This window comes from Aythya ferina, assembly GCF_964211825.1.
Source record: "Aythya ferina genome assembly, chromosome: 1".
NCBI lineage: Eukaryota > Metazoa > Chordata > Aves > Anseriformes > Anatidae > Aythya > Aythya ferina.
In genome coordinates, this window is record NC_140296.1 from 4,122,244 (window position 1) to 4,137,971 (window position 15,728).

At 42.8% G+C, this 15,728-nt stretch overlaps 1 protein-coding gene across 8 annotated transcripts in view; it reads right to left on the reverse strand.

Moving 5' to 3' along the window:
• TENM4 (teneurin transmembrane protein 4) overlaps positions 1-15,728 on the reverse strand; it is a 1,677,033-nt gene that overhangs the window by 197,056 nt on the left and 1,464,249 nt on the right. For all 8 annotated transcript variants that reach the window (XM_084535211.1, XM_084535210.1, XM_084535214.1 and 5 more), the window contains 3 exons: positions 11,026-11,278; positions 5,673-5,771; positions 3,386-3,621 (listed from right to left, as the gene is read on the reverse strand). In XM_084535211.1, the coding sequence (XP_084391337.1) occupies positions 3,386-3,621; positions 5,673-5,771; positions 11,026-11,278 (588 nt within the window). The remainder of the gene's footprint in view (positions 1-3,385; positions 3,622-5,672; positions 5,772-11,025; positions 11,279-15,728) is intronic.

Below are 15,728 nucleotides of genomic sequence, written 5' to 3' on the forward strand. Positions count from 1 at the left end.
GCTGGAGAGCAGCCCTGAGGAGAGGGAGCTGGGGGTGGTTTGGGGTGAGAAGCTGGACCCTGCTGTGGGGCCAGGCTGAGAGAGCTGGGGGTGGTGGGCCTGGGGAAGAGAAGGCCCTGGGGAGACCTTACAGAGGCATTCCAGTACCTAAATGGGGCCTAGAGGAAAGCTGGGGAGGGACTCTTGGTCAGGGCTGGGGGGACAGGACGAGGGGCAGCGGCTGGAGCCTGGCAGGGGGGAAGCTTTGGGAAGAAATTGGGAAGAAATTCTGCCCTCTGAGGGCACTGAGGGCCTGGCCCAGGCTGCCCAGAGGAGCTAGGGTTGCCCCAGCCCTGGCAGTGCCCAAGGCCAGGCTAGGGGGGGCTGGTGGCAGCCTGGACTCAGGGGACGTGTCCCTGCCCATGGCAAGGAGTGGAATTAAGGGGGCTTTAAGGTCCCTTCCAACCCAAACCTTTTTATGATTCTATGTGAAAGTCTTAAAAAAATAGAAACTCTGGCTTTCAGCCTTAAAAAAACGATTTAGCAAGTGTTTCAGATGAATTTAAAAGATGAACTGTCTTCAGCAAAGAAATTGAGAAACAACCAAATGCCTTGTTGTTTACATGCAGCTCTGCCTGCCTCAGATGGCCACCCATGACAGTTGTGCCTGAGCATCTGTCACACAAAAAGGATTGGCAAGAGCAGAATTCTGGAAGTCCCTAGCTCCGTACCCTTGTATAGATAGGTAAGGACTTCAATGGGTGATTTTTAATATTTATACAGAGGATTGTGATATGTATGATTCTGTGAATCCCTAGACATTAATCTGAAGTATTTCCATGAACTGATCAGTGTATAAAGAAAAAAAAAAAAAAGAGGAAAAGCTATACCACTGCCATGGGACCAGAGAGGGGCTGGAGGCTCCTCCTTTGGGATCTCCAGCAGCCACCTGGACGTGGGGCTGGGCCCTCTGCTTGGGGTGGCCCTGCTGGAGCAGGGCTGGCACCACAGGGACCCGCAGCTGTCCGACACCACCAGCCACTCCACGATCCTGGGATCCTGTGACCTGACCCAAAGTCCATCCAGTTGAATGGAAGTGTCCCCAATGACCTCAGTTTGCTTTTCAGGATGAAAATGGTCATTGGCAAGTAATGTTCCTAACATTGATAGGGTGTTATATAGGTTAGTCCTTCCTGCTTGTGATCAGTTGTACCTTACCACTCAGACGGTCCCTGGGGCATCAAAAAGAGCAAGATACCGCTTAATTGAGAAAAGGTATTTGTAAGAAAATGCAACTAAGCAAAAACAGGGGGAAAAAAATACTGTAGGAAAAACAACCACTTGTTTTGCAAACAGACCAGGTTATTTAAAGAATGAAGCAGTTCAGTAAATAACTGCGTAGTTTTTATCTGAATGCAAAACATCTAAGCTTAACTTAGTGAAAGCACAAACATTTTGACTCCCTGATTCTTTTTTTTTCCTTTTGGGCTAGGTGATACAATTCTCATCTGCAACTTGACAGGATGTAGAAAATAATTACAAATGAAAAGGTTATTCATAATTTTTAAATGAGTTAATTAGTAAACCCCGCCAGAGTCACTCATTACAGTAATTAATAATTGATTATACTTGAAATTAAACACAATTTTTCATCAAAATCTAATTAAATATCTGCCTTTTTGCTTGTTGATTAGAACGCTGGGTCTGGTAGAGACAACCTTTGTTAAATATGTTTATGCTGAATTGAACCATTGAATTTGATTTTTAATAATTGATAGTTCCTTTAGAAATTAGTAATTATGACCCATAATTACAGCAGTTCAACCTGATCAGCATTTCTGGCATCTCGCCAGCCAGCCACGGAGCCTAGCGGATGCCACAGGATTCATCTGAATGGGGAAAAAAAGGGAGAGTACTCAATGGACCTACCTTTCAGCCACATTAAGCTGTGGTTTTTAAAAGCCTGATCTTTCCAGAACTCTGAAAAAGGGGTTTGAGCAGGGGAACAGTGAGCGGCAAACCACCAAACTCTTCTTAATCTATCAAATGGCACGTACATCCTCCGTCAGAATGAACAGGCACCGCTGTTCTGAGTTACAATACTCCTCTGACACACTGAGATAATGTCCAGAGGAACCATGTTCTGGGCACGGGGAGAATACCAGACAAATGAGAAAGGCGAGTCCAAATGTACATAGCAAATGATGAAAATTGACTGCATATTCCATCAAACTGCTGCTGATTTAATGTTGGTTAATTAATCATTTCTGCTCCTCTTACGGAAGGCATGAAAGTGACCGAAGTATGATACAAGGCAGGAGTGGAGAAGTATCAGTCATTAAGGAAGTGTACATAAAAGGAGCACAGTAAAAGCAATCCTTTGTGGTAGTGCTAATTACACTCATGTGAAATGAAAGCAGAAATCTTTCGATCCAGGCTAAGATTTGTAATTCTAACCACAACCTTTTATAGATCATTAGTGCACAGGAAGCCACTATGAAATCAAAAAGACTCATTTGCGCCATGAGACCCGGGCATTGTTACCTATGATCACATCTCCAAGTGTCTGACAACTCGAGTTTGCACCGCTGACAGCTTACAAGAGGAGTGGAGGAACGGACCTTTCTAAGACATTTGTAAGACAAATATCAGCTCTGACTGAGGAAAAGTAACATTAACACCCCAAGTTTACGGAAAGCAAAATACAATTTTCACTTCTAATGTTTCAATTACTTTCATAATGAACGCTGACAGCCCATAAATTCAGATCATGCACAGCTCAAGGAAAAAAAATGCTTCTCCACCCAAATAGCAAATTGTCCCCAGTTCCCCCTACTTAAAAAGGCTCTGTTGGACCACAATCTAAACTCAGTCCTTCCCTATTCCTTCACGCAACCCTGAGAATTTCAGCATAGTTGCTTAAATGAATGGGAAGTGCCATGAAAAGGTAGAATAAAATGTGTTAGGATTTGGGTTCTGACCCTGTCAGTCAATTGCAGAGAATTCCCACTGACCTGGATGCGGCTGTGATTAGGACATGCACCTCACTGCCTGCTTGAATCAGAATTTTCTGGTTGGTTTTAGACAACCTGGTGGGTTTGTCTCACTCCAGTTACGCTTTTCTCTGCAGAAAGCGAGCAGTCTGCTCGGTTTAAAGGGAGGACAACGTATGACTTACACTCTGCTAAGCCCTTCTGGCTCCGTTATGCGTGTTAGGTCAAATATTGCTCCCTGCCATAGCACTTCAACCTCAATTAAGTCAGCGGAGGCCTTATCTCCCCATTACCGCGTATCATGAGTTTGACCCTCTGGTTCCCAAGCGTTTGCATCATGTGTGAATTTGTAGAGAAAGGAAAGAAAAGCAGAAAAAAAAAAAAAAGGAAAATAAAACCAGAAATAGGCTTACCTATGAAATACGCCAGGAGGATCACCAGTGTGACTGAGATGACAATGGCACTCAGGGCTGCGCATTTCCAGTTACAGTACTTATAAGGTTTCTTCAGGTTAAAGGCAGGCCTAGAGAAGGTACTTCTAGGAAGGGGCCTAGGGGGAGGTGAGTACACAGTGCTGGACGTCAGGGGATATCCCGGCGACGTGGTACAAAAAAGGGGAGAAGTGCCTCCAGGTTTAAACAGGAAGTGCCTGAGGGAAGAAAGACCGACAGCAAGTGATTCCTCACACAAATCGAAGCAGCAGGGGGGGAGACGTGGGGTGAGAGGATGGCGACTGCTGCCGGGACGAGGAGAGCAGCTCCACATAACGCTGGCTAAAGACACGGGCGGCATGCACGGAAGAGAAGAATAAAAACCAACGGCAAGTCACACAGAGTAAAGGAAAACCAAACCGAACGAACGATTAAAAAAAAAAAAATACAAAACAAAACCCAGCGCCAGCAATGCCACGGAGAACCCTTCAAGGGCAGGAGCCCCCCTCTGTGGAAAAGCTGGCGTTGGGGTGACACGGAAACCCCAAGCAGAGCTACGACAGACTGGTGGCACGGGCAGCACCGAGGGCCTGCTCCCGCTCCTGGCTGGAAGGCAACAGCAGCGTAGGTTGTAGTAAGGAAAAAGGGGACTTCACCAATTCATTGATCACTGCATGAGAGCGTTTTTTTCGTATTGCATCGCTGAATGGAGATGGGGGGAGGAGAGCTTAAGCCATTCCGTAGCACCCAAATTGTCACAGAGGGGAACATTCACACTGCCTCCACCTGGACAAGGGGATGGCTGAAAGCATCAAATCCAGAGCTTGAGTCTTGCCTACAGGCAGCGGGGAGAGGCCCCTGCTTCCACAAAGCACCTTAGTTTGATGCCTCTTTTTTAAAAGTGTGAATTACTGTCAAAGGCAACAGCGTTTCCTGTCCGGTGACACGTTGGGAGGCGCCGTGTTTTGCCCGTTACTGCAACCGCAGCCTGAGAGCCAGCCCATGAGGACTCATGAAAATGCAAATAAAAACCACTGCAGCCCATGAGCTCCTGAAATGAAATGTCCCGATGGGAGTTCCTTCCATGGGGATCCTGAACGGAAAACCTGCTTTGGGTGGGACGTGATGAAGTGCAAGGCATTCCAGTTGTGGGAATGAAATTTGGGAAAGGGATCTGGCTCTCCTCTCACCATGCTGATGTCGAACACAAATGCTGCTTGTGAGGACTGAGAAGCAGACCCCTGTACAGTTTGCACCTTCTGCTGTGGTTTTTGGGGCCGGACTTGCAGCCAGCATAAATCAAATCAGCATGGATCCGAGGGAGTCAGTCGAGCCAGTGGATTATACCAGACGTGACTCTCTTTTCCCCTTGAAGTCACTCGTGCAGTCACGGGGAGAAATGTCACATGCAGAAACATCACCATGCAGAAAAGCCACGGATTTGTGCGGGATAAAGTGACATATAATTCTGCGAAACAGGTGTTTGTACTATTACAGCCATGGTTTTATGGGTACTCAAAGCATGGCTGCTGAGCATTAGAGGAAGATTCATTATTTCTACTAATGCTCTACATCAAAACATTCATTTGTACAAGGACTCAGATACTTTTCTGTGCTTCAGGAAGTATTTGTTTAGGCAGATGTATCTGGTCTGAGCAAAGAGGTACCTGCAGTGTTCGAGCACATCAATTAGATCTTCAGTTAAGGGCGGCTACCAAATTACAAAGTACCACTACAAGAGTGACATTTTTGGCACTGTCATGTTAGAAGCTGTTTATAACTTAAAAGTTAAGAGATTAAAAGTTAAGTAAAAACGTCAGAATGGGCGGCTGAGTCAAAATCAAAGGCTCAATTTAGATACCACTAGTAGACACTGTACCTTTTGCATGATAAGGTACATGAAAAATACCAGCTTAACAATGAAAGATCAGGCTGCCAGCACAATAACGGTTTAAGATCATTATCAAAATTAAATTAATCTGGGTTTATATGGGACTCGGAATTGCTGTAGGTACTTCTTACTAATGCAATGACTTTCAAAACAAGGGGAAAAAAAAGCAAATGGAATGCTGTGGATCACTAGCATATTAATGAGCCTGCCATTAATATGTACAGGACACATTGCTCCAGAACCTCATTTTTTTAAAGCCAAGATGGAAGAGGCCAGCAATGGTGTTGCCCTTAAACATCATGGATGTGACCAAATGCTTTCATGCAAGGATCATGATGACTGTACATTAAACAGGAAGACCACGTAAGTGTCACATACCCATCATTGTAAGCACCGTCATGTCGGGAGGAGGTGAGAATGTCCATCTCAATGAGGTTGTCCTGCAATGTCTCTAGGAATGTCTGCTTTGCTATGTTTCTACATACATATGGAAACATGAATGAAGCCAGTGAGTCATGCATATATGAAGTGTGATCTTATAAACCACAAGGGTTATAGTGCAGTTGTGCATGGAATTAGAATGATGGACCATATATTTATATGTGTAAGATGCTACACATATACATATATAGCTTCTCAGAATGTTCACTTCTCTCTATACACAGCATTTATATGCATATACACACACATAAGCACACGCCCATGTGCGTGTATAAAAAAAAAAGTTGTCTTTGTTCATTTCACATTATTTATTGCCAGTGACACATGCAACCTTCTGAAGTGCTGGATTCAGAAAACTAGATTTCAATCCAGCACGGCTGTAACCTTGTTATGCTCCTGCATCTGAGTTATTGTTCCTCTGAAAAGGCACACCACAGTCTCTGTCTCATTGTGGCTGATACCTTGGTAGCACTGCTCAATCCAACATCCTCATGGATCTCCAGTGAAAATCTGCACTTTATTTATTTATTTATTTATTGCTTAAGTTTCAATTTTGCATTTGAGAACTCTTTAATTACTAACTTGATGAATTTCTTTTTCTCTGTGGACCAATGAGAGCTTTGTATTTAGAAGTTTCCAAATGCAGGTTTTGCTCAGCAGGTGCATTCAGAATAAAAAAAAAAAAAAAAAAAAAAAAAAAAGGCTTTTGGTGATAAGCAGGTAGAAGTTGGAAAAAGCTTATGCTGCAACCCAAATTCCAATAGCAGAATACTGGCTGTAACCTGGATAATCCAGGCAATAGGTGAGAAATACAGGTCCCGCAGGTGAAAAAGCCTGGGTTTGATTTTGCACACAATAATGGTATTTTGCAATATCTGGCCTCCCCGGCACGTACTCCGATGAGTCACATTTCGACCTATATATACTGAACTGTTTTGTACTTTTAGAGGAGAATAGCAGGAACACAAAGAATTAAGTCAGAGGCACAGCTGGGAACAGATTGTGTCTTTCTCACCTTCAGGCTTGGTTCTCAGGACCTGACAAAAGAACATTCTTCCCACCGTCTTTAAAACAAAAACCAGTCCTGATTTTGCCCGTGCCTGTTTTCAGCATCAGAACTGAATCTAAGCCTGAATGTGAATAAATCCCCTGGCCAAAACTAGCAAAAGGAACGTAACAGCATTGTGACATTTTATCACTTATGCAGGATTAAGCGCTTACAGGATGTAAGTGACATGATGTGAACTCAAATGAGAACTCCTCTGTCAAAGAAACTGGATTCGGGTAATGTGCTATACCAAGGGAAACCAGCCCTGTCACATTATACAAACCTTGATACCGTCTCTTCTGAAATGTCCTTAACCTTCATATTCATTTCTACCTCCTCCTCTTCCTGCTGCTAATGCCAGCACTTGTTTTGTTCAACCCACTGCTTCTGGAGGCCTCTGGGCTGCTTTGACAGCATGGATCTACTCCTTAATGTGAATGAAAGTAAAGTGACTCCTATTCCTAGCTTCGGAGTAAAGTGGACCAACATGCATGAGCTGTGTGCCATAGCACTCAAGACATCCCCAAGCATTTGCTGCTTCCTCACATTCCCTAGGAATGCAGGAAAGGTTGGAAGTTGAATTCAACGCAAAAAAGAAGCAGCGGATGCGCATGCACCGAGCGTTTAATGGGTAAGAGGCAAGGCACCTAGGGACACGCTGATCAATAGGAGTTGATCAGAAGTTAAAATCCATGTCAGATTGGGTCCATGAATTTCGGTTGTGGATTGTCAATAAAGCAGAAGGGGTGAGGGTTACATAATTGTATAATGCGTGGATGTGTAACAGCGAGGCGGCTGGGTCACTGATGGGACTAATGCATGACTGTCCTCACCGAGGGCTGCACAAATGCTGCTCCTTTGGAGATGACCTGTGAAGAGCTGCCTGTTTACAAACCACTCTCCCTTCTCACTATGAGTTGTGGTGGCAGGAGCTGACCTTATGTGATTGCCACGTGAAATTTCCTGGGAATGGAAGTCCCCTGCAAGCTGTTGGTTTGTCAACCAAACGTCCGTTTAGTTGGCGTTTATTTGCTCCTTGCAAGGTCAGATGTAAAGGAACAGAAAGGATGCCACAGAAGAAGGAAGAGCGAGAAATAAATATGGGGAGAACTGACTTACCTGTCAGGAGGGAGTGCTGAGCAAAGATCTTCTCATCACAACCTTAATAATATATTGCTTTTAAAGCAACAAAAAAGGGAGCAGACAGGAAAAGAAAGAGGAAGAAGGAGAAAGAGAGAAAAGGGAGTATAGGGAAACTAAAGAAGAGGAGGGAGAGAAGAGGAGGGGCTCTTCCTCTAGCAACATAAAGTTTTCGGATATAGGGTATGGTTATCGTGTCAGTTGTATACTTGTACTACACATCTCTGCTTGCGTTTGCATTACATGATGGAAATTTCCAGGCAGTGACAAACCACCCTAATTTTCCAGTTCTGAAAACTGCCTGCAGTCCACAACAGTCAAAGTCAAGCCTCTTCAAACTCTGGGGTGCTTAAAGATCTGTAACTGTAGGCACGTTTCACAGCCTGTGACAAACTCTGTTTTAAAGACGTGGCTTTTTCTTCGTGTTTGCTCTCTCTGTTGACTAATATGGAATTCAAAAAAAAAAAAAAAGGGATATTCAACAGAAATACAATTCCATTTTTGACATGAGATTACTATAATCTCCTATTGCTATACTTCAAAGGCCTTAATTCTTGGATTAATGTCTCCTGGTCAGGATTTATTTCTTACATATTGGACATTTTATTCTCTTAGGTGGAAGTCTTTTTTTTTTTTTTTTCTTCTTGTTTTGGTTCTAAAAGTCTTTGCAGTGGGGAAGGTCAGCTTCATGAAAGAGGTGAAATGGGGCATCCAAGTTTGCCAAACAGAAGCTTGGCCTTTTACATCTGCAGACATCCCACCAAAGGAAATGGAAGATCTCTGCACGTCGGAAAAGCAGATTATTAGAGCAGAGATTTGTCTCAGATTTACCAGTCATCTATGCAGTGCAGCCTCTGCATTATGACAAAATTATAGCATGCTTTATTTTCTTAATGTTTGTTTAGTGAAGGAAAAAAAGCCTGTCTGTCATGCTCTGTGAATGTGCTCATTTGCAGTTCAGCATACTTTTCCAACATGTTCGTCATCTGAAGGGATACTGGGCTACATTACGCCCTTCCATCCAGTGTGTCAAAAGCCACATCAGTCTCTAAATGACCTGTTTTCTACTTAATATAATAGTTAAATTGAGGGTCAATTACAAATATGAGTGATTTGTGATGCGAGTGAAATCCTTAAATGATGCAGAAGGATCTCTTCATGCAAGTAGACCTCCAAAGTCTAGTTGGGTTAGGGATAATAACAGAGATAATGACAACCCAACTTACTGAAAGAATGGTCTGCTTCAGCTCCTGAAAAATGTTCATCCCCAGTGTTTTCATGGGGAAGAAATAAGGACAGTTTTTAAGGATGTACTTGTTTATAATTTAACAGGTATTGTTGAGGACTAGCCAGATAATTGTTCTGTCTACAATCTCCTGCATTTACTAAGTTGTGGTAGGGTTGTCTCTCCATCTCATCCTCTGATCACCACTAGAATTGGACAATTGGGGGCAGGATGTTTTCAGGAAAGAGTTTTTATCTCTGACATTCCTCCAGCAGTCAAGATATTCCTTCTCAATGGAATGTGATGTGTTTGGAAAGACTCTGGTCAGATACAAGGATGTCTTGGCACTATTCAAACAGTGAAATATGTTTTCTCTGACAAATTTACATCCTGGTTTACAAAAAAAAAAGGTACGAGGGACGCTGCAGAAATGTAAAAGATTACTCAAATAAGGGCTGCATAAGTATGTTATAATGCAATATTTTTTTCAAAAGAAACAATACATGAAAGTCAGGCCTTGGGTATGTATGCTCAAGAATTAGGAAGACAATATAATTACTGAAATTGTTGCCAAATCACACTCGCAGTAATTGCTTATAATTTTGTCTTAATCTTGTGGAGCCAGCTTCTTAGTTGGGTCTTTTTAATCAAGCAGTTGCCGAGAAATTAATTATCCTTAAATGCCATAAAATGTTAGATTGAGGTCTGTTTTGGAAGTTTCAGGGGGCCAGCAGATACAGCTACTTCTCTAGGAAATCGACAGTCATTAATTTTTAAAAAATATTTTCTTAGCAGAAGCTGGCAAAACTGGGCACAGTTTGTCCCAGGATACAGAAACAGCCACCACTGATCTCGATGAGATTCCCACAGGCAGTGAAGCAACAGCTTTGGTCCTTGGCTCGGTTTTCAGTCAGTTTTTGCTGCCTAAAATCTTTCTTGTTGGTTTGAGAAGGCAAGTCAAACAAGGCAAAAAGGCAGCTAAGTCAATGCACAATATTTGGCCTAGAAGACCTCCCCAGACTGAAGAAGATACTGTGTATGGGGCTAAGGGATCCAGCATCTCCAGGGGCTTCTCTGTTCCAAAGGAAATGATGAAGCAAAACCTCTGGAGAATGTGAAAACAGAGTTTCAAGTGGGACTACTGGAAGATGCCCTCCCGATCAGATGGAAAGACTGAAGCTGAGGGGGAATAACAACTCCCCTTTCCAGAACCTACCTATCAGGGAAAAAAAAAGCCTAATCAAAGCTATCAACTAGATAAACTCAGTGCACTCTTCCCACACCCTTGGTATATTGCATAGGTGGTGAAGTATTTAAAAGCTAAATGGAAGCATCATTAATTGACTAATGTGTTGCTATCCAGTGTTGTTTGCTTGCTGGAGAAGTGTTGTAGAGTAGTAAAATGCAGCAGCTGACTTCTCCTCAGTAGGTAAAACAAGATCATCCTTTCCTAAATGACGTACTACAACAGCATCTGCTTGATAAGGCACAGCTAGAAGGCTAAATCTTTTCAATATATTGACTGATTTCGGTTTCTTAAATAGGATATTGATTTATCCTATGACATAGGAAGAAAAAATATTAAGGAAAAATTAAAAAAAAAAAAGAAGAACATTTTAATCTGTGATCCTGATTACAATTTTAAATGAGGAAAAAAACCTTACAAGCAGCTGTTAAAATATAATACTTTTAGTTTATGAAAGAAGAGCAATTTCCTCTTCTCCTAGTCCAAATAAAAAAGGCACAAGGAATAATAAACAGAACTCAAAATATATCATCTAAAGACCAGTTCACAAACCGAATGCTACCTATGCAGATGCACATATGTTCATAACATCCAGGCAGAGCACTGTAGAGTACTAAAGAAAGTGACTTACCTAGTCTCCAGTGGGATGTTGCTGTTAAGTAACCAGTTGTCCTGAGCATGGGCTGGTTCTTGAGTGCTGGCTGGTTGTTCTCCAGAAAGAGAGTGGTCCGTGGGAGCTGGGCTCGGGTTGCTGCGAGGAGTGAAGTTCCCTCTGTTCAGGGAATTGATGGAGGCAGCGTGATGTTGATTTGGGGTGTGAGCATGGGATATTGGAGGCGGTGGAGTTCTGAGTCTCGAATGGTTTTGAAGATTTGGAGGATGATCTAAAACAGAAGTGAAATATTTTTAAGGTCCATGATCTGAGTTACTCCATGCCAGACTCCTTTCCGTGCAGGCACTTCTAAAATGTAGACAGGCTGGGATGCCACATATCCTAAATCAAACTCAAAAGGCTAACTTAGACTTGCTCCATATGTCCTAATGACACATGCATTGATCCACTGGCTGGCTGGAGAAATACTTCGGTTTCATGCAAGAAAGTTATGAAAGCTTAAAGCGCTGCAAAAAGGCTGTCCTGACAGCCAAGTTAACTCCGATGAACAACTGCAGGTTGCAAACTGCAATCTATCTGTGACACTGATTTGTGATAAAGCATGAAAAATACAACCAGGCTGGATAGATAACACTTAAGAGCAGTTTTATGATGGATATACAGCTCCCAGTGAAGTTTGTTCTGCCTGTTTTCCCCAAGAACTTTCAATAGTTAAGCCAAGACGAGGACCGAGAATACGTTTAATCATAGACTGAGTTTAGGGAAGGCCATAAAACTGTGTCAGGATCATACAATTTAACAAAATCCAATAGTTTGTATTGTTAGATACGTGCTCAAACTGAGTAAAAAATGCATATGGCATGAAAACAGAGGTGTCAGGAAAATGAAACAACGTATAGTGAAGAAAGATGTAAAGAATAGCTGTGGTTATCAGTGATAGAGCTGCTCGAATAAAACTCCAGATACTATTGTTGTTAGCCAGGAGTCTGAGGGAGGGAGATTAAGGAAGGCAAATGCTTAGAAAAGACCAACCTGGTGCTGATTATATCGATGTTTTTAGTTTAGTGCCTAACCATTTCTACGTGTTTTCTGGAAATGAAGACAAACTAAAATGTTTGATGGAACTCAAGGGAGATAGACAGCTCAGGAGATGGGATACAGAAACTTGCTCCTCTCTGACATTAGTAGTTTTATGCCTGTAAGTTAGTGATACACAACACTTATCTGATGCTTTATCTGGGGAAAAAAAAGTATCCATCTGATACTTACCAGCCACACTTCACGAAAAACTAACACTCATTTACTCTCTAATTAGAAAGCTCAGGATTGAATGAACTGTACACGGTCCTAAATTACAATGAATGGTATCAAAATTACCATGGCATTTAATGACACCTATGAAATCTGGATTAGGATCTAAATCTTGGATTCAGGGGAAAGCATTTACAATATCTGTGTAGCCTCTTGAATATTTGGACACATAAAAGAAGATTTAAAGGTGTGAGAGATGCATCCTATCCCTTTTCTCCTCACCCTACCTTGACTCAAACTGCCTCGTCATTAGCTATGGCTGATTAAACCAAAACCTGAGGGTGATTGAGGTATAGTCTAGCAAAACAATGAAAAATATTAATTATGGAGATGCCTTTCTGTTATCTACATGTAGTTACATGCAAAACACATGTCTACCTTTGGCATTTTTAAGTTAGACATGGGAACGGGGTTACGGATTTCACAGGGAGAAATGAATGCTTCTAGGATCCATGATACCCTATAACCTGGAGAAGGTCATAGGATATCTTACAAGTGCTGTTCACCCTGTTGTATATCAATGACAACAGACGGTAACCAGCTCAACGAGAAGCCTACATTGGGACAGACAAATTCTTCCCAAGGAATTCAAAGGTCTGGCTCAGCAAAGCTCACCCAGCATTGAACATGCCATCTTGGCCTCTGATCCACGGCCAGCAAGCCCTGCCAAATTCTGTCCAGCAGCCAGCACACTAAAAGTAAGGGAAAAGCAGCAACCACAGCCAGTAGAGATGAGGAATATCGGGACCGAACCAGGTCTGACAGCAGTTCTGCAGTACCACATGAATCAAGGCATCCAACCGCCATTGCCCTGGATGTTATCACCAACTGTTGCTTAAACAGAGCCTAAATGAGCACAGAGGTGGTAAAAACAACCGTGGGGGAATCCTGCTGCTGGCTTCCTTATGGCAGTGACTCATTTTCCCCCTCGAGAGGCAGCAGACATGGTTGTTGGCTAAGCCGCTGTGTGAGACGGAAGGGAGGAAAAAGAGAGAAAAAAGGAAAAGGCAGGAAAAGGGAGAGAGCACGCAGTGTGAGCTGCAGCCTGGGGAGCAGGACAGGGAAGATAGGAGCAGTTTATTAATCCCAGGCGGAGGGAGATGGACGTGAGCAGAGGATTTCCAGTTTCTGGGGCTGTCAATCTCTCACCTTTCATGAGAACTTAATTCATCCCAGGAAAAATGCCTCGTCTAATCAGGAGCAACAGCCCAAAAAGTTTACAAGTCCAGTTATTCAAGCTTTCATCACGGCTGAGATGAATGCTGTGGGCAAACGGGTGAATCCTGGAAAAGGCAGCGGGCGTTTTGTGACGTTCTCCCACTATCGTTGGACTTCTCCTACTGGGGACACCGCTTTCAGACTGAGTCAGAGCCTGTTTCCCCCCATCTGCTCTGTAAATCCCTATTTGCTCCCTATTACTGCAGACACATTGCAGATGCTATTATGGATAATGCTTTTGAATCAAGTGAAAATGTGTCATTTTCGTGCTCTATTTGCATACCCTAGGTGATTTCTCTGCTAAGTAAAGACAGCACATCTATCTTGCTCTGGTCTGTGATTTTTCATAGGATTTTATAGCTTATATTTCTTTTTTTCTGACAGGCAGGTTGCTTTTCCTCCCAGAATATTCTTAATTTTATTCATATACAAATTCTGAACACTTATGTCATGTCAAAGCATCGCTACATTTAATATACCTCGACTTGGATTAGCAGCTATCTCCCTTGCCTTACAACCTTTTTTTTTTTTTTCCTTCTTTTCAAGCTGAGGAACATGAGAAAAGAGCTGCGGATGGAAGCACGAGCTATAAAATCTTCCTCCCCAAAATCACTGCAGCCATGCAGGATTTTGTAGGTGCGAAACAACTATTGAGGTTCTTACCCTCTGTGGTCACCATCGATCCCACGGGCTTTGCAGTCAGTAAGGGGATCCCACAAAGTGCACTCATCCTTGATTTCCTAAAAATTGCAACTGTCCCTTTGTTTAAACATCCCCTTTTTAACCTGTCCCACAGTTTTTGAGTGATAATAAAGTGTGTGGTTTCCACACAGGACGGAGAACCTTCATGCTGGCTGCAGTGCTTCTCTTATCTCCCAGCACTGGGAAGATGCTCTCATTATCCTATTACAGCTGCTGAGGCAGCACTGCATTTCTCAGATCCCATTGCGTAGGAAGGGGAGAGGGGAAGTCAGATAAAGCCTTCTACGTCTAACAACAAACCTTTATCGGGACGAGAAAACCACAGAAATTCAGAATGCTTTCTAGAGAAGCCAGACTTTGTGGCTTCTGCCCAAATTGTATTAGATTTCCTCAGACATTTTAAAATCAAGGATGAGATAGCTAACCATGACTGCTCGGCAGTTATCCTGGCTCCCTTAAAACCAGATAATTTTCTACACTTCCATTCTTGCAATTTTCCTCTTTGGTTTCCAAAACACCATGGATTTTATCAGGATATCGAGACTCTTACTTGCTGTTGGCATCCCCATGAAAGACCTGACGTATATTATTCGGAAGGAGCAGGTAAGCTAACAAAGCATAGAGAAATATAAATAAATGATTAAACAAATTCTAATAGAGCCATGCAAGCCAGCCCCTGGGAGGATTTGTGCCTTGAAAGACCCCAAAGGGATCTGTAAGTAGTAAAGGGGTCCTCACACCCCTTGAGGCCATGTGCCATGATGCAGGGTCCCAGGGACAGAGCTCAGTGTCTCCAAAAGATCTGCTGCCACCGAGAAAGTCTGAACAGCTCAGAGCTTAATGAGCCCCCCTGTAAGCTTCCTCTTCTCTAATGGGTCTCCCAAGTGTGTCAGAGATGAAGGATGCCAGTATTCAAATGTAATGAAACACTGCAAATCTGATCTGAAAAACACCCAAAGAAATCAAGGCGCTATTATGTCGCTCGCTTGTTTGTTTGTTTGTTTGTTTGACCATTAAAATGTCATTGCCTACCAGCGGCTTGGTAACCACAGATGAAGCAGAGCTGAAGGATAACTCGGTTAATGAAGCTTGTCCTTGGCACATATTAGCGAGCCTTGACAGATATCTGTGAGTGAAGGATTGAATCAATGGGAACCATAAAAAGATTGCCAGCGAGGAGCTATTACGGCAACATTTGAATAAAAGGTCTGAACCCTTTGTTCCTTTTCTTTTCCTTAATCTTTAATGAGCAATACTGTTTTGAAGTTAGCTTATGCAACGATTACACTTTCTAATTCATTAAGTTTTGGGATTGGTTTTGAGGCAACTGTAACAACCTAAAAGTGAAAAATACATTCCCACTTTCTTTCTTTCCCCTGCTTGCCTAATTTCCACACTTGCCTAATTTTGGGTGGGCTATAAAGGACCGAAGTGGGTCTTCACCAGCACCTTTTAGGGGGCACTAAGTTTAATGATAAAAGCTTGCCAGA